The 19,944-nt window shown below is 43.3% G+C and overlaps 1 protein-coding gene across 1 annotated transcript in view; it reads left to right on the plus strand.

Annotated features, from left to right (window-relative positions):
- LOC140284372 (sodium channel protein type 5 subunit alpha-like) overlaps positions 1-19,944 on the plus strand; it is a 175,578-nt gene that overhangs the window by 144,111 nt on the left and 11,523 nt on the right. The window contains exons 23-26 of the mRNA XM_072378248.1: positions 11,802-11,956; positions 13,266-13,439; positions 16,259-16,381; positions 18,114-18,389. Coding sequence (XP_072234349.1) covers positions 11,802-11,956; positions 13,266-13,439; positions 16,259-16,381; positions 18,114-18,389 — 728 coding nt within the window. The remainder of the gene's footprint in view (positions 1-11,801; positions 11,957-13,265; positions 13,440-16,258; positions 16,382-18,113; positions 18,390-19,944) is intronic.

Here is a 19,944-nt window from a genome sequence, read left to right on the forward strand (position 1 = left end):
AAAAATAACATTGTTGTGCAACTTTTTCAGAGTTTTTTTATTTCTAGGGCGTTTGTTGCCCAATGAAAATTACAGCTGAGGGGATTTGAGATGTACAGAAGCAAATCGTCTGCATATCGTGAGACTTTGTGAATCGTATTGGACCGTGTGATGAAAAGAAACCTGTTAAATCAGCTGTGTCACATGACTCTGCTGTAGTCATGAGTCCTAATCGGCTCCGGCTCTGATCAGCATTGATGGGAACACCTCGGAGCTACAAAGGTGGACACGGCTCACTTTGTCTTTACAGAAATAGATGTTATGTTTGTTATGTTTCTGTATTTATCAGACGCTTTTATCCAAAGCGGCTTACAAATGAAGATATAACAGCTTTATAAAAGCTAACAATAAGCTACATAGAAGGAACCCAGGAGTCCGACTCTGTCAGAGGGGACAGAGTAGAGATAGGGTGCAGGCATAGAAGGAAGAGCAGAAAGACTTTATTATTCACGTTTTAGCTGTTATTTGGTTCATTTAAGTGCAGATGTTGTCACAAAGGCGCATCATCAACCACATCATTGTGAAATGTTGGTTGACAAATCCATTTTTAGACAAAATGTGACCTTTTCTTGTAGAATTTTGGCTAATTTTCGGGTCCTACTTGCACCGAGGATTTTCTTTTGGGTGCCAGGATTCTCAATATTGACCTTAAAGTCCGAGTAAAACTGAGATAACTGCAGAAAAATGTGTTATGAACTATTCGGTCAAGCATAGAGTTTCTGTTTCTGTATTTATCAGACGCTTTTATCCAAAGCGTTTTACAGATGAAGATATAACAGCTTTATAAAAAGCTAACAATAAACTACATAGAAGGAACCCAGGAGTCCGACTCTGTCAGAGGGGACAGAGTAGAGATAGGGTGCAGGCATAGAAGGAAGTGCAGAAAGATAAAGTGCAGAGATAGAGGGGGTAGGGAAGTACAAGGTAAGTGCTGGGATAGGAGATGCTCTCTGAAGAGCTGGGTTTTCAGGAGCTTCTTGAAGATAGACAGGGACGCCCCTGTTCTGGTAGCGCTCGGTAGGTCATTCCACCATCGTGGGACGACACATGAACAGAGTTTGGATTGTCTTAGGCGTGGTGTAGGAGCTGCTAGACGACAATCCTGGGACCAACGGAGGGACCCAGTTGGGACAGAAGCCTTTGCAAGAGATTTTACCCACTTTCATGTCTGAGGTGGTTATTTTCTTCCTTTCATTGCAAACTCAAAGGTATTATCCATAGATGAAGAGTATAAACTTCGAGATGATTAGTTTCTTGATGGCCATTCTGTTCCCCGGTATGAATGGTGAGTGTTAGCATTGTTAATCTGTTGGGTCTCTGAGCCTTCAGCTCCTGAACTGCCATGTGATGCCACAGATACCTTCTGCTGGTTTCTGCATGTTCTGGTTCAGCTCACAGTAGCAGTATGATCCCTAATCACATTTATTCATCCCTAATCATCAGCGGCGTATGATCACGACCAGGTTTTCCTTGGATCTTGGAGGTTAAACAGACTAAGAGAACCGCATTTATCTGATTTAACCTGCAGCCATACAGCCGTACCAATGGCCCCAGCTGGTTCAGGTCCCTGTTTGGGTCGAGAAGCATCAGATCGAAGTGGACCTGATTCTGTCCAGCTTTGTGAGCTCTGGACTATGCTCATTGGATGATATTTCACTGTTATCCATTTGCATTATGAGGGTATTTAACACAGATTTTTTAGGACCAGGAAAGGATGCCTCTTTATGGCAGATTATTTTAAGGGTTGTTTGGTATTCAGAAGGCTGTAGGACGGCGTTATGTAAGTCTGAACATCAGCTGCATCTAGATTTACTGCGTTCCCTCTCTGCTCTGTCAACATATGGCCGCAGCTTTATTCCACGCTTCAAATCGTCTCATCGAGCGCTGCCTTCTCATGCTTCTGTCGCTAATTCAGCTACATAAGAAATGTAGACTGGACAGTTTTCCTCCCAGCGTGTAGTTGCTGGTGATATATTTTTTCTTTTGGTCTGCTTTTTAAGCTTCAGAGGCTGTTTTTCTTTCTATCTTTGTGTGTGTGGTTGGTCCATGCTGTGATTACAAAGCACAGGCAGCGGCGGCGGCGTTCCTCCTGCTGCTCCCTCTGGCTGTCAGTAAGACAGAGCGTGTGCGCCGGCCTGAATGGCGACGCTCCCTCGTCGCTAAATATTCATCACGTTTGAAGAAAGGTCGAATGAACGTTAAAATCTTGGAGCTAACGAGCTGGAGAGCCGCAGCGCAGAGGAACTGTGGGGATGAATGAAGGTCATGGCTTTCTTTTACCTGATGGAGCCCAACAAAAGCTCCTTTATACAGGAGCAGAGAGAAGATAATTAACAGCGCGAGCCGCAGAACTTGACCCAACAACATTTAAAGATAAGTTAAGTGAGATGAAACATCAGGTTCTTCTGCAGCTGGGTGTGGTTGGAGCGGAAGTTTGAGTTAAAAAAAGACTGCTTAAAACAGCAGAATTTCACTGGCCGTGTTTTCGTATCCTCCAGGTAAAGATTAAATAGATTATTACTTTAAAAAGTGCACTTTTTATGGAAATCCCAAAAAGTCCCAACTAATCACAAAGTGCTGTGCCCTGATTCTGTGTGAGAGTTCCTCTTTTCAGGTGGTTTTCGACATTAATCAACGATTAATGTCGATAGAGGAAACCTTTGGTGAAGATTTCTGCTATAAAAGTATTTAATTGTTTGGTTTTTAATTGCCCAACCATCTCTTTGTGTCCTGAGCTCTCATGCTTGGGTTCCAGATGTCACGTCTCCTCGTTCCCTACGACCTCCGTGTGATCCGTGTTATTAGATGTCAAACTCCGGTCCTGGAGGGCCGCTGTCCTGCAGGTTTTAGATGTTTCCCTGCTCCAACACACCTGATTCAGATCAATGCCTCATTAGCTGGTTTGTGCAGAATGTAACAATCTTTTGAAGAGATTCAATTAATCTGAATCAGGAAACATCTAAAACCTGCAGGACAGCGGCCCTCCAGGACCGGACTTTGACATCCCTGCTTTAGTGGAAATACGAACGCCATAGATTGACGTGTTCAGTTTACTGTTAAGTTATGATTATCCACGTGTTGCTATGGGTCACGATGGGATTGAGGAAGTGCAATCACACATCAAACTTTATCACAAATTCAGCTGAACAACGACAGTAAATGCCTTTCATCACACATTCTGTTACAAAGCAGCTGGAATAAAGTGTGCAGCAGCATCAGCTTTACTCCTTTTTCTCAGCCTACCAGCAGTTGCTTGACAGATAAAGCGAATGGTTTCACTTGGACAGACTGTGCATAATGACAAAGGTCAGTCTGAGTGCATGTGAGTGGTGAGGTAGAGAAATGGGAATTTTAATTTACATCCCCAACAAACGTCTCTCTTGCCCTTTTTTCCCTTTTACTGCTGCTGTCACTGAAGGAGAAGTAAAATGTGCCAAAGGAACATTTTTCTTTTTGTTTCCTGTGGAGGAGAAAGAACCGAAGGAGGAGGCTGTTTTCTTTCAATTCACCGACAGCAGGTTGCTGTTGAAGCTGCAGTTTTTTCCTCATGCAAACATACGTCCGTCAGGCACACAGCTGGGCTGTGAAAGCAGCGCTTTTCAAAGGAAATGAGCATTTTGTGGAATCAGTTATTTCTCTTCTGACTCCACTTGTGCCTCTTCCTCAGACCGGTGCAGCATATCAGCAGCAGAAAGATGCACTTTGATATCCTCACATGCACATTCAAAGATACTCAGAAATGTACACATTTCAGTCAAATACACACGTGCACACGCGCACGTTTGTCCATTCTGTGAGCGTTAGATTAGCTGCCCCATTAGCCCTCTAAATGCCAACTCATTGGTTAATGTTGTGATGCCGCACAGGGAATATCTGAGAGTTTCTGCCTCAGTGGGCAGTGAGTGACTCCTGTGATCACTGTGCTGCAAGTGAAAGGTCTCAGGTGTGACTGCCGATGTGCTCATGAGCAAAAAGAGGACTCGTCTCCTCCTCTTTGGCAGAATGAACAAAGCAGAGCAGCAAAGGGTTCGATTGAGTGAATCTAAAGCTGCACAGAGAGGAAGACGAACATTATCGAGATGTTTCTTAATTCTTTTGTCCAGATCACATTCTTAGTACTGAAGTTCTGCTCTTGTAGTCAAGACAACGCATTATTGTGTGTGCACGCAGCATCTCTGCGTTATGTAACCACTCCAGTTACTGAGTTCACTTACTTCTCCTGATGGCAGCTGCATTCTGTGCAGTTTTATCCACCTTAGGAGCGAACTCCAGGCAGCTGCTCCACCGTGTTTCGTGCACGTCGATCATAGCTGGAGACTGGTGGTGAAACACAGATTCCAAGCGTCACATGAAGGTTTCATGAGCCGACAGACTGAAGAAGGTACCCAGTTAATACTGGTTTTTACTGGGCTGGGATTATTTCTGCACATGCTCCGTCCTCATTGGCTCGGTCTGAGCTGAAGTCCTACAGAGAAGATTTCAGCTGCTCAACCTCATGTGCTTCTGTTTAAAATTCAACTAACCACCACACAACCGTGCTGCCCAAAACTGGGTAGTCACCAGATTACCAGATATCAATAAATATCTTACACTACATGCAGATATATTATATATTATTACAAATTTAAAACAACCTTGCTGAGCGAAAACAAAACACTTTCAGAGTAAAGTTTATGTAAAATGTTTAGGTTTATGGACATACATCTATTAAACATTTAAATTATACGAGGAAACCGAAGTAAAACTTACTTTTCCCCTATAAAAGTAAGTTTTACATAGAATCAGCGCCTCCAAATCCGAGTCTATGGTTCTCAGCCTCTCTCCGGGTCGGGAATGAGATCCTTCCCCAAGTGGAGGAGTTCCAGTATCTCAGGGTCTTGTTCACAGTGAGGGACGAATGGAGCGGGAGATTGACGGCGGATCGGTGCAGCGTCTGCAGTGTTGCTCTGCACCGACCCGTCGCTGTGAAGAAGAAGGAGCTGAGCCAGAAGGTGAAGCTCTCTATTTACCGGTCAGCCTACATTCCCATCCTCACCTGTGGTCACGAGTTGTGGGGAGAGACCGAAAGAACAAGATCACGAATACAAGCGGCTGAAATGGGTTTCCTCCGCAGGGTGTCTGGGCCTCCCTTAGAGATAGGGTGGGAAGCTCAGTCATCCGGGAGGGGCTCGGAGTAGAACCGCTGCTCCTCCGCATTGAGAGGAGCCAGATGAGGTGGCATCTGGTTAGGATGCCCCCTGGAGGCCTCCCTGGTGAGGTGTTCAGGGCCCGTCCCACTGGGAGGAGACCCGGGGGAGACCCAGGACACGTTGGAGAGACTATGGCCTGGGAACGCCTCGGGGTCCCCCCGGAAGAGCTGGAGGAAGTGGGCGGGGACAGGGAGGTCTGGGTTTCTCTGCTAAAGATGCTGCCCCCCCGACCCGACCCCCGGAGAAGCAGCAGATGAGGGATGGATTCATGTGTTACGTTAATAAAATGTTTCATTTTACTTAAGAAACTCTAGTTCTTACTGAATCTTAAAAATATACGGTAGAAATTATGACTCTAATTGAATTTATCGCACCAAAAAGTCCCTTTTTTCAGTGTGGTGACTGGTGGTGAAACACAGAACCACATGTGCTTCTGTTTAAAATTCCACCAGGTGGGTTTTATGTCCATTGGCTTCCAGGTCCTCATCCAGGGAGTCATTTTGACACCATCTGAAGTTTGTCGTTGGCTCTCTTTGGTTGCAAGACCGTGGAAAAGGAAGTCTTTGAACTTCTCTGCAGTGCTGTTGGTCATCTTTTATCTTTTATCTTAAAATGAGTTAAAAGGACTGTGCAAGAGTCTCAAAATCTTGATCATTTAACGTCATTTTGAGTGCAGTAAAGGTAGCTGACTGGCTGTAAGTTTGGACTCTTTATCCATCATAAAGCACTTCAACAAGGAAGTGACAGACTCATTCTGCAGCAGCATTAAAGGTGTGAGCATCCAAAGCACCTTCTGCACCATACTGTGAGTTTTAAGCCTGTGAGTCGAGAACGAGGCCTTTATTCGTCAGCCCCATAGGTCAAAAGGAGTCACCTGGTGGGCGATCATTCAGCAGCATTAAAGGTGTAGCCTTCAATAATGGATCGATGCTGTGCACAGCAGAGAGTGCAGCTCAAGTAGGCGTCTACTTGACCAACAGGTGATCTAATGAGGCATTTAGAGCTGGGTTCAATAAGCGTTTATAGCAGCAAAAGAGTTTATTAAGGCTTCCTTCAGTATAAGCTGAGGGAATTCCTAACTCACACACTGATAATAGCTCTGCCAAGAGGACTCATTGAGTGTCAGATTATAGTTCGCTTGTTTTCATTGGATTACCCCGGTGACATGTCAAGGAAGAGCCTATTAGTCGCCATGGAAACAGAAAGCCAGGGTAATCAGAGCTCTAATTACAAAGACAGGCGGATGCTGCAATCAGAGGAGAGAAGAGCAGCTGAATCAGCTCATGATCTTCTCTGTCAGTTACAGCAAACCCACACTCGACCAGTCACTCACCCAAATGTGGATTAGTTACTTAGTGCTCATGAATATGTTTTATTTGGTGTCAATTCATGTGAAAATAAGGCTTAGAAGAGCCAAGTTTGATGCATCGAGATGCTGCACAGTAGCCCAGAAGGGACAAACCAAACTCTGGCTTCGGAGCAGACCTTTCGCTTGGTGGTAATCAGTTAATATGGAATTATAACTTGTGTTTAAACTACCGTGTTGGTGCTTTAAATCTGCAATCATCACATGCTGATAGATTTGGTATAAAGGTTGCTTAATCGTGCCTAATTTGGCAGAAATGCCAACAGGTTCCCGTTGCTGCTGTTCTGTCAAAGTAGCTGAGATGGTCTCTGGCATCGGCGTCTTTACTCAGCGGTTAAAGGTTTGCTATCATTCTGCAAACAGTTCACCAAATGGCTCCAGCTGTCAGTTACCAGGGGACTCTGGTGCAGGGTCCTGTGGGTTGCAAGAAGGTTTTTTATTGTTTAAATGCAGCACACAGAGCACAGCACTGCAGGGCGAACTCCTGGCAGCGCAAAAGGAAAGGCTATGAAAAAACTAAGCGCTCTCCTCAGTAGCTAAGCAGAGGAGGAGCGCAGCTATGAAAGCTAAACATAAAACTCTCCAACTGGGAGGAAAACAGAAAAGCTGTTGTTAGAAAAATTCTCTCAAAATTAGGCTCAGAGTCGCTGGATACGATTAACACAAAACATTTATTTCTTGCAAGAAAGAGACGAGTCGGCACAACCTGTCAGGAAGCTGCTCAGAGTTGTCCCCTAACAAAATGGTGCTCCAGCTATTTATGTTGTTTATGCTGATCACACAATGTTATGGGAAAAGGTGCTTTTCTCCCCATTCATTATTATGGGAAGGAACATTCAATGTTATGGGAAAAGGTGCTTTTCTCACCATTTAATATTATGGGAAGGAACATTCAATGTTATGGGAAAAAGGCATTTCTCACCATTTAATATTATGGGAAGGAACATTCAATGTTATGGGAAAAGGTGCTTCTCTCCCCATTTAATATTATGGGAAGGAACATTCAATGTTATGGGAAAAGGTGCTTCTCTCCCCATTCATTATTATGGGAAGGAACATTCAATGTTATGGGAAAAGGTGCTTCTCTCACCATTCATTATTATGGGAAGGAACATTCAATGTTATGGGAAAAGGTGCTTCTCTCACCATTCATTATTATGGGAAGGAACATTCAATGTTATGGGAAAAGGTGCTTCTCTCACCATTTAATATTATGGGAAGGAACATTCAATGTTATGGGAAAAGGCATTTCTCACCATTTAATATTATGGGAAGAGACGTTCAATGTTATGGGAAAAGGTGCTTCTCTCCCCATTCATTATTATGGGAAGGAACATTCAATGTTATGGGAAAAGGTGCTTCTCTCACCATTCATTATTATGGGAAGGAACATTCAATGTTATGGGAAAAGGTGCTTCTCTCCCCATTCATTATTATGGGAAGGAACATTCAATGTTATGGGAAAAGGTGCTTTTCTCCCCATTCATTATTATGGGAAGGAACATTCAATGTTATGGGAAAAGGTGCTTTTCTCCCCATTCATTATTATGGGAAGGAACATTCAATGTTATGGGAAAAGGTGCTTTTCTCCCCATTCATTATTATGGGAAGGAACATTCAATGTTATGGGAAAAGGTGCTTTTCTCCCCATTCATTATTATGGGAAGGAACATTCAATGTTATGAGAAAAAGGCGCTTTTCTCACCAGTTAATATTATGGGAAAGACTAGTACCAGAGTCAAAACACTTTTGCTTGAATCATAGAAGAGGAATAGATGGAGGGACTCGTCTGTCATAGTATAACTATATAATTTTTCCAACAGCTGTGAACATTAAACAAAACTAAGTCACGCTCTCAAAACAAGGCGGAATAAAACTAAAGACGCACTCTGACCAAACAGAGGCTCTATGAGGATAAACTTAAAACTCTCCTTTAACGGAGGTGAAAAGTTACAACAAAAATCCCTCCTTGCAAACGGAGGGAAAACAAAGCTATGGAACTTACCGTTTTAGAATAAATAAACTAAGGCTTTGGGTAAGAAGAAGTTACAAAACAAGAAAGCACTGCAGGAGGAGCTCACTGCAGGCTCGTGGAAACTATGGCTCAAAGAACTAGACAAAGGGCTGATAATGATGCTCATCGTATAGAGACACAAACTGGCAGAAGAAAAGGGAAACGCAGACCGTTTAAACACATGAGGGACCAAAGAGAAAAGGTGGAAACACTTGTTGAGGGAAGACAATCAGACGCTTGACACGGGAGGAAGGGCAAAGCACCTGAAACGAGAGGAGCCAGTTAGTGGTTTTTCAAAATAAAACAGGAAATGAGGAGACAGGACATGGAACAGAACATAAACCGTGATACCAACTAGTGGTCTTCCCACTATTTGAGATCTATTGACCTTCTCAGTCTTTTCCAACCACATCCTGTTGACTTCCCGGCAGCCATCACCATGCCTTGCCCAAGGGTATGTCAGCATTACTCACTGGAGCAATCGGCCTCTGGAAGGTCCCAGCTGGGGTTGTGGGTGAATGTCATGTTGTGGTTTATCTTCCCAGACATCCTTGCAGACACATTGATTGAATCTGGACATGTTAAGCATCAGCTTCTTGGGCCACATTCAGCCAATGGGACTGAAATCCGATCCAGACGTTATCAGCTCCCACCCATCAGATAATGTGCTGCAATGAATCACTCACTGAGTGACTCCATCTGTTTCAGGTTGCTTTCAAAATGCATCAACAGATCCTGATGTGAGCTCTGTCGAAAAAAGAAACACTTTTAAAATCATTTCTGGTGTGAATTTAAGACATTTGGTCAAAACTCTGCTTCTACCAGGAAAATCAATGTGATTTTAAACACTTTTAAAATCATTTCTGGTGTGAATTTAAGACATTTGGTCAAAACTCTGCTTCTACCAGGAAAATCAATGTGATTTTAAACACTTTTAAAATCATTTCTGGTGTGAATTTAAGACATTTGGTCAAAACTCTGCTTCTACCAGGAAAATCAATGTGATTTTAAACACTTTTAAAATCATTTCTGGTGTGAATTTAAGACATTTGGTCAAAACTCTGCTTCTACCAGGAAAAGCAATGATCATTTCACGATGGAGCGATAAAGCGATAACGATAGCTATCGAGGAATAACTTTCCTCGATGGAGATGTGAAACATGGTCGATATACTTTTCGATAGATTATATTCGTCCATCTTTTGACAGAGAATACGAACAGCCAATGACAACGAGAATCGCGCCGCGCTGAACCAATCATGTGGCTGGAAAACAGCCACGACAGCAGCCAGTCGTGTTTTTGTGCTGCCGCATAAAAAAGAAAACGACGGAAGACATTGTTCCAAGAAGGGCCCAAAAGTTCGGTGGTGTGGAGGTACTCAACAGAGGAGTGTGCACAGCAAATTATGTCGAGCACATGCTCCGATAAAGACGGGGAATACCGCTAATTCAATTCAATTCAATTCAATTTTATTTATAAAGCGCCAGATTACAACAATTGTCATCTCAAGGCACTTAAGTAATATAGTCCAATTCAAGCCAATTGGAATTCAATTCATTGTAATCATAATCCAATTAATTCATATGGAGCCAATTCAAAAATAATATCCAAGCTAAGGAAACCAACAGATTGGACCGAAACTTGTCTTCAGTCCAATCTCCCGTCCTGAGCCTGAGGGACTGTGGAAAGGAACGACTCCCTTTAACAGGAAGAAACCTCTGGCAGAACCAGAACCAGGAAGAAACCTCTGGCAGAACCAGAACCAGGAAGAAACCTCTGGCAGAACCAGAACCAAACTGGCAGCTGGTTCCACAGAGAGGGGCCTGATAACTGAAGGCTCTGCCTCCCATTCTGCTTTTAGGGGCCTGATAACTGAAGGCTCTGCCTCCCATTCTGCTTTTAGGGGCCTGATAACTGAAGGCTCTGCCTCCCATTCTGCTTTTAGGGGCCTGATAACTGAAGGCTCTGCCTCCCATTCTGCTTTTAGAAACTCTGGGAACCACAAGGAAACCTGCAGCCTGAGAGCAAAGTGCTCTGTTGGGGAAATATCCAACTATGAGATCTTTAAGATGTGATGGAGCTCGGTCATTAAGAGCTTTATATGTGAGGAGAAGAATCTTAAATTCTATTCTGAATTTAACAAGGAGTCAATGAAGAGAAGCTTCATCTGTTTCATCACCTGAAGCAGCGCCGCCCCTTTGAGCTCAGAGAATTCAAACTTTTACAGCCCGGAACAAGTGCTGATTTTCCCCTAAAAACAAGGCCTGTGCAGAAGTCTGCTTCATCCAGGGTCGTATCACACAAAATCCAAATGCAGCAGCCTGTCGTATTAATGCAAAAAACAAGACAATAAGCACAGTGGAAGGCTCGAGTGGAGGATAAAGGTTATGGACCCGATATATATCGATATCGACTTATATAACGAAAAATATCGTGATATGATTTTTTCCCATATCGTCCAGCCAGTAATTCAGTATTAAAATGACCAGAGTAAACAAATTAAAATTATTTCTGTCCTTCTGACTTTAATCTTGTCCTAAAGCATAAGATGAGATGAGATAAACGTTATTAATCTTGTTGGGTTGGGTTGAAATCGTCTGATGATAACTAGCTCAGTGTAAATGTCACCCAGAATCATGGAGTTTCTGAGCACACAGGAACATGAGATCATGATAAAGAGCTGTGAGGGGAAATCTGAATGTTTAGTGGGGTTCAGTGAGGTCTCGCTCTCCCTCTACAGTAAGTTCTGCTCAGAAAATGTAAGTGAATCTGTGGTGAATTCTGCAGTCTGCTGCGTTTAAACACACACACACGAGCCGGGTCGTTATGGGAGAGCTGAAGCTAAACATCTGTCAGAGAAGTTATGCAAGACAACACACAAATGAGCCTCCACACACACAGGATGCATGTTTGCATGCTCAGATGCATCTGAACACAGACCGGCCGAAGGGAAAGATGGAGCACTTTGTGCTCTGGGTTATCTGGGTGCAGCAACTCTGCAGGCCTGTGTGTGTGTGTGTGTGTCCGGTGGCACCGCTGTGCCCTGCAGCAAGGCACCACTGTGAACTGAAACCCACGAGTAATGAGAAAAAGGAAGATGTGAGGCTCCATGTCCTGACTCATCAGACTGCGCTCGAGGTTGTGAAGACGCAGGATTCTCAGTTCAGGGATGTGTGTTTCCTCTCACCCACAGTGTGCGTGACCCGGTTTCAGTGCTGCAACATCGACACGACGGCAGGTCTCGGGCAGATCTGGTGGAAGCTGAGGAAGACTTGTTTCCAGATCGTAGAGCACAGCTGGTTCGAGTCCTTCATCATCTTCATGATCCTCCTCAGCTCCGGAGCTTTGGTCAGACACAGTTTATTCTTGTAATAGTTTACTTTTCTTTTGTTTTTACTTTGTTTTTGTCCACCATTCATTTATCAACTCCTCATTAAATCCTCTTTACATTTATTTTACGGTACCACAAACCAAACCACTAATCAACAGCCTCCCATTGAAATAAAACCAGTTTATGTGCCTGCATTCTATCTTCTGACCAGCAGGGGGCGAATCCTGAGTCACATGTAAGATGTCAGTTTGTATAAAAATAAAAGTTCATGATGAATTTTAATTAACTTTTTACTTTCTTATCTCAGTAGTTGATTTATGGTCTTAATTACTGGTTTAATGTCTTATGTAACAGAGCATGGTTCAGTTAATTATGATCCATAAAGCGGGTGATGTCACAGCGGCCACATCCTGGTTTTACAGACTCGGCTTTAGTTTAGTGTTGTCCTGATGTCTTTGACTGTAAGCTACTCTACTTTGCTTGCTTTTTCCTACAGTAACACACAGTTTACTGTGGCCACAGTGTTTGATTTGTGGTGTTATACTTCCTGAATTAAGCCCATATTCACTTCTACATAGTTTTATATGAAGCGCTCCACGTTTGCAGCCTCCTCTGAAACCCAAAGATGAGTCCTTCCAAGTCACGTTTTCCCTCAGCCAGGAAATATTCCTTCCTTTCATAGAATAAGACTAAGTCCTGTCAAAGATCCTCTACACACCATTAATGTAATAACACTTTAGTTACTATAAATGCAGATGTTTCTGATTAATGTTTTGATTAAACTGAACAGAATTGCGCTCTTTCTTAGAGGACTGCATGGATGATGGTAGAGTTTGTGACTAACGTTGCCTCACTTTACTTATTTACTTATTATTACCATATTGTAGTTGATATAATCAATTATATTACATTTTATCTACACTTTTTCTAAATATTTTCATCTGTTTTCTCAAACATTTCAGTTAAATTAGCTTATCTGCCCATAAATATATAGAAGATTACATAATTAACAAAGACCCAACACTTCACATCACTTATTATGGCAGCATGTCCCCCAGTTAAAACAACCAAATGGGCTTTTTGTTCATAGCCTTTAATATTAGGAGGCGTCCTCTAACTTCCCGCCCCTACAGATGTCAGATTGGAAATGCGACTCATGAGATTTTACACATCGTCAAGTCCTCTTAACCTCTGGGTTAAAACCCGAGGGGCTGTTTTTGGTTAGAGGACCCTCTTCATTTGGGAGATCCATGAACCTCTGCTCGTTCTGCTGTTGTGGATCTGAAATCTGATCCGAATACTGTCTCTCTCTGCCGCCCCCATCAGGCCTTTGAGGATATCTACATCGAGCAGAGGAGGGTGGTGAAGGTGGTGCTCGAGTACGCCGACAAGATTTTCACCTACATCTTCATCCTGGAGATGCTGCTGAAGTGGCTCGCCTACGGCTTCAAGAAGTACTTCACCAACTACTGGTGCTGGCTGGACTTCTTCATCGTTGATGTAAGTGTTCGCTCGGCTCAGCTGCTTCGTCTGATCGGTTGTTCGAGTCTTTTTAGAGCCGATAATGATAATAATCTCACAAAATTATGAGTATGTTGATTTCTTATGCATTTTGTATTGATTCCATTAAGAAACTGGGACTGAAAATAAGCCCATTAAGGCTCAATTAAAGCATTTCCAGACTGTCGCTCTGCTCTAATAAAATCCTGATTTTATAACCACAGAATCTGACAGAATCACAGATAAAGTAGCTGAAAGACAGCGTCTGAGGCGTGAATTCAGCTGTATTACATGGACCAGGACCTCCCACAGAGGAGGTTAGAGGCAGCAGAACGTCTTCTCGGTGCTGTGGCACTGAAAATACTTTATAACTCAGTTCAGCTCCCATTCATGCAGACTGGATGCAGGGTGAAATAATATGAATTAACGAACAAAAAGGGAAATATGGAATCGTGTAGTTCTCAACAAAATAGACAAAACCTGTTCAAATTCCTTAAAAAAGAGAGATTCTCAGGCTTATGTACAGTAGCTGTAATACTACAGTACAGTAAACTATCAGTAACAGGCTTAAAGCTCGATGAATAAAAGAAAGAGAGACGAGTTCAAACAGCTGCAGGTCAGAAAATCAGCAGAAACATGCACAGACATGCATGACCGGACACTTATACTCTCTTTTCAGAGTCTCTTTTCTGTTCTCTTGCACGATGCACGCCATTCCTCTCTTTCTTTTTCTGCCCAGCGTCTTCATAAATGACTGAGTAAGAGGAGGCGACATGTGACTCACAGAGATCTAACATGCAAAAAACATGAAGCAGGAAGCAAAAAATTAGAAATAAAGACATAAAAACTCAACTTAAAGCTGCATAAATTCAGTTTTGACCACCAGGGGGCAGAAAAACACCCAAACAAACAAACAGATTCGCGTTAAAGAGCATACCCAACAATTTTCAGTCATTTTTAACATTTATTTTAGTATAATGTTCTATTAAACACGAGGCAAGGCCAGGAGGCCAAGTTGTTGACATTTAGAGGCAAGTAACTTGTATTTCACACAATCAGGACAATATAAACTGGTTTGCATCGAGCTGAGAGAGAAAAACTACAAGAAAGAAAGTAGCAGAAAAAGAAATTGCACCATAAAAGTGCAGACATGTTGGATAATAGTGTATAAAGGTAGAAATCTCACTGTTTTAGATGGTTTCCACAGCAGCTCCTGCAGATCTAAAACACCTTCCAGGCTTCTGCATTGATTCTGAGAAGCTTTGGGTCCACAAAATAAGAACTGGAAGCCAGTGAATAACCTAAGGAATGGATGGATGACATTATAAATGAGTGGCAGATGTGTAATCCACCCAAACAGAAACAGCAGCTTGTCTCATTTTAAATGTTTCACTGCTTTCCCTCTTTGTTGTAAAAATAATCAAGTCTTTATTAAATTGTAGGAAGTCTTGTTGTCCAACACAAAGCTGCAGGATTACAGTCATGTGGGGATGAGAAGGGAAGGCTTTACAGACTGAAAAGGAGGAGCCTGAGCATTGATCCTTGTGGGACTCCTTAGTGATTCATATCATTTAACACTGACTAAAATTCTTGTGCCGTCTTAGCATGAAGTTAAACTGGTTCTGGGCCTTCCAGGGTCCAGCTCTGTCATCTTAGGACACTTTAAAGAGCTTTTCATGCAACAGTTTCACTAACACACGTCTCCTCCTGGAGCGTTTTGAAGGCTAAATGGACTAAAACTGTTCCAGATATTTAGGATCTTGCAGTGCAGCTCAGACTTCTCCATATTAGCCCATCTGAGATGGAATGAACTACGGGTCAGGCTGAAACTTTCACAGAAAGTCAAGTATCGGGTTGTGCTCTCAGTCATGGATTTAACTGTTTTTTCTCTACTGTTTCCACTTTGTTTATTGATCTGGAAGTTGAAACTCTTCCATGTAGCTGGAAGGGATAAAGACTGAACCGAGACTTTGTGGAACTCTGAACAGACAAGTTTTTAATTCATAAATCAGTTCCAGTTTAATGCTGCTATCAAAGAGCTTCTGTATGTTTTTAGAGGTGTGCCGAGTCTATTTAGACAACTGTGAACCCCCGCAGCGATCCGTCCTTACAGCCCCTCACAGTCTGTTTACATGTAAATAGTAGAGTATTAGACATGTTCAGCAGTAGAAGTCCACCAACCTTTTAGTTAAGGGATGATTTTAGAAGACAGACATGCAGAAATCGTGTCTTTTGTCCGTTCCTGAGCTTTTTGGTTCAGTGTGCAGCTGATGTAACTGTGTGACCTGTAGATCTCAGTGTTGGGTCTGCTGGCTCAGTCCTTCTCGGTGAACCAGGTCACCATCATGCGGGTGCTGAGGACGCTCAGGGCTTTCCGTCCTCTCCGGGCCGCGTCCCGCTTCGCTGGCATCAGGGTAAGAGCCAGCCTGAGACCTGCTGCTGCGACTCAGAGGCATGTGCGGGCTGTAGAGGGCTGTAGAGATGCTGCGGTTCTGGCTTTGATTGGAGGGAATAACTCGGCCCGTTTCTTTCACAGCACAAAGGTTTTCTTTCCAAAGAGGACCTGGATCTGAACTCATGAACAATCGTTTCCTCGTCTATGTGCAGCTCCACCTGAGGAAGGCTTCAGTAACATCAAAACGTCTTTTGTTTCGCAGGTCAAACCAAAGCCAGAGGAGTTCTGCCCACTGTTCATCTCCCTCTTCAGCTGATTGTTAAACTGATTCTCCTCCGTCTGTCTTTGCCTTCATTAGATAGAAGTTAACAGTCCTGCTTCTCTTCTCCTCCTCCTTCTTCCATCTTTCCTCTCCCTCCTCCAGGTTTCATTGGTCAGTTTGGCAGCCAACATGTTGGGTTATTCAGACTTTGCAGCCATCAAATCCCTGCGGACGCTGCGGGCCCTTCGGCCCCTCAGAGCCCTCTCCAGATTTGAAGGCATGAGGGTAAGAGTCAGTGTTAATATGAGAAAACACACCTGGCCGCCTGTTCAGTCCTCAGCTCCAGATTAATGTCAGAAACGACTTCATCTACATCAACTGAGATCGAAAGATCGCCTTCAAATGTTCCCCCCAGACTCCCTGAATCTGTTCCCAATATCCTGCTCTGTAGATGCTGAAAGAACAAAGTTCTTTACAGTCTGACTCTGAGAAATATTTCCTGAACTTATTGATGATTCTCTGATGGAGTTTGGCACAAAGTGGTGAGCCACGACCCATCCTTGTTGGAGAGGCTGAACCTTTGGTGGAAGCTGCTTTTATACCCAATCCTGACACCCTCACCTGTCAAATTCTAGATTTGTTTGCTTCCTAAATCTCATTTTGCCACTAAAGTGTGAAATTTTAAACCAATTCATAAGTTGCAGACTTAAGAAATTGCAGCATTTTAGGAGACTTTTCTGGAAATGGGGTTTGTAGATGTGCTCTTATCTCACTTTTTATATCCAAAGGTGGCCTTTTTGCATGCTATAAAATAAAGTAAAGTTGAGTTCAGACCATATTTGGGTGCTCAGGTGTGTTTCTAACACATGAAAAGCCCTTTAACATATCTAACATCACTGGTTAATTACATGCTGTCAGTGTTCCTCACGGCTTTGACTCGACGTGTTCCTCCTCAGAGGTTTTCTGTGTCAGATTAACCTGTGAGGCTTTCTGTATTTGATCTTTGTATGAACGTTTGCGAGTAGAGGAAGAAACATCATGTGGTTGTGTGTGTGTTTGAGTTCCTTTCAACAGTATTACAGGGAGCAGAGCAGACAGCCGCCTCTGCAAAGAGAAAAATACTCCTGAAAAACACCTTCTTTAAGCTGAAATGACTGACCCTTTGCTGTCCTCACCGGCTGATTTAAAATGCAAATCAGTGACTAATATCTCCACATTAGTGGAGTTTTTATCACTTTAATTGGAGTTTTTTGCATAGAAATTCAAATTAAAAACAAAAATTTTAACTTTTCTTCTTACACTCACAATAGATGGAAACTGTTATCTTTTCATAACAGATAAAGATCACAAACATCTTTATTTAATCGCAGTTAAAATGTTAAGTGAACCCAAAAAAATCACATATTTTGCTGCCATTTGACAAGTAAAAATCTGCATGTTAATAAAGAAAGTTTGAGGACATAAACTGGTTATTTATTTATGAATTTTTATCAATCCCGGTTGATTTTGTCCACATTCTGCTCTTTAGTTTCAGTTCAGCTAAAGAAATTAAATTCCTTTCTTGTTAAATCTGAGGTGTGCAGGACGCTGACTCTGGATCAGGTGAAATTCAGGACCGGTGCTGCATGCTTATCCTTCTCTCCGCTCTTCTTCTTCTGCATAATAAGAGTAGCAGCTGTGTTTGTTTGTGACTGCTCTGCTCTGCAGCTTATAGCCCGCTCTGCATGGGACTCTGGGTGGAAGAGGTGCATTGTGGGTGCAAAACAGGAGGTTAGCACGTATTGCTGCTCTTTATCCCCAAATAAAGAGAAAACCACGATTCAGCTGGGACTGAAACACTTTAAACAACAGTGAATACATCTCATTTACTCTGCTGCAGTCACCTTGTGACAAAATATAACTTCTGAACACATTGGAGAGACCAAACCATTGATGTTTAGCTAAAAGGTGGTGAATAACTTGTATTTGCTCATGTAGGAAGCGTTGGAAAGACGTGTGACTGCTGGTTTCTGTGCAGGTGGTGGTGAACGCTCTGATCGGGGCGATTCCCTCCATCATGAACGTGCTGCTCGTCTGCCTCATCTTCTGGCTCATCTTTAGCATCATGGGCGTCAACCTGTTCGCGGGGAAGTTCGGCCGCTGCCTCAACCGCACCGGGCACATCTACGAAGCCTCCTTCATCAACAACAAGTCGGAGTGTGAGGCGTTAAATGACACCTCGCAGTTCTACTGGACCAAGGTCAAGGTGAACTTCGACAACGTGGGCGCCGGGTACCTGGCTCTGCTGCAAGTGGTGAGATCCTTGGTGTTTACACAGGTTTTTATGCTCTGTGGGGCAGTGCCTGGCTCACCCAACATGGCAAATAACCAGCTGTAGAGGCATGAAACTACTGATCCTGTCATAATAAAGAAGGGTAATAAATATCTTACAAAACATTCCTTATAAAACATAGAAACTCAGACCACAGTCATCTAATGTCTTATGACCCTCTAGAACTGTGTGATGGTGTGTTTTTCTACAGAGACACAGCCCCCTGCCTCTTTTCTCCCAGTTTCTTCTTACTTTTCTGTCTTGAGACATTTTTGGGCTCCAGCCTTATGGCAGATGTGTAGACAGCAGCTAGTTGCCGTGCACCGGAGCATGGACCTCAGCAAAAAGGAGGAAGAACTAACTGAAGCCTGTGGGGACTGACTGCAGCTCAAGCACACCAGCCGGGGCTGCAGAACAGATGAAAGGTCCAAGAGCATCTGAGGGTATCCTGGAGGATCTGGCACCAGGATGTTAGCAGTAGATGCTTCAGGCCATGTGGGGTCTTTGTGGGTTGGGTCTGGTGGTGATTAGTCTGTTTTGGTAGGAAGTGCCACAGTAACAACCATGTGATGCCAGGATCCAGGTTTCCCAGGAGATCATTGCATTGTAAGAAGATGAGCTGTGGTTGTGTGGCGCAGTGAAGAAGCTGTATCCCTGCTGAAGCCAGCTACTGATCCAGCCAATTAAAAGCGGCATTGCATCATCTATTGTCTTAGCTACGCATTAGCACGAAGAGGCTAATAACAACTGGCTACACATTAGCACGAAGAGGCTAATAACAACTGTCTACGCATTAGCACAAAGAGGCTAATAACAACTGGCTACGCATTAGCACGAAGAGGCTAATAACAACTGGCTACACATTAGCACGAAGAGGTTAATAACAACTGGCTACGCATTAGCACGAAGAGGCCAATAACAACTGGCTACGCATTAGCACGAAGAGGCTAATAACAACTGGCTACACATTAGCACGAAGAGGTTAATAACAACTGGCTACGCATTAGCACGAAGAGGCCAATAACAACTGGCTACACATTAGCACGAAGAGGCTAATAACAACTGGCTACACATTAGCACGAAGAGGCGAATAACAACGATGCTGGTGACCATCTGGACCACATACTCCCTCGGATGGCCATTATCATGGAGAGGATGACTCTTAGCATGTCCAGGCTGGCTCCCATCGTGTCGAGTCCAACAACAAACCAGGTTACTGGCATGCCAAAGCGAACCGAAGTAGCTGCTGAAGTGGCTCATCTTCTATCTGACAGGAGGACTTATAGAGATCAAATACGTCTTTATGAGAGAAGACTGCAGTCCACAGTATCGGTGTTAGCATACGGCTCTGATGCTAAATGGAAACAAAGACCAGCCGGGACAGTGCTTTGCTTTTAGTTTTAATTTAGTGGCTGAACTGTCATAGTTGTGTCACACTAACAGCTCCTTTCAGAGATGCACTGTTCTTCATTTATCCCTAATCTCCCCTAATCTTACCGGGTCGGACCACTGCTGAGGGTTTGTTTACAGAAAGTCC

This window comes from Leuresthes tenuis, unplaced genomic scaffold (genome assembly GCF_036924035.1).
Source record: "Leuresthes tenuis unplaced genomic scaffold, fLeuTen1.0.hap1 SCAF_24, whole genome shotgun sequence".
NCBI lineage: Eukaryota > Metazoa > Chordata > Actinopteri > Atheriniformes > Atherinopsidae > Leuresthes > Leuresthes tenuis.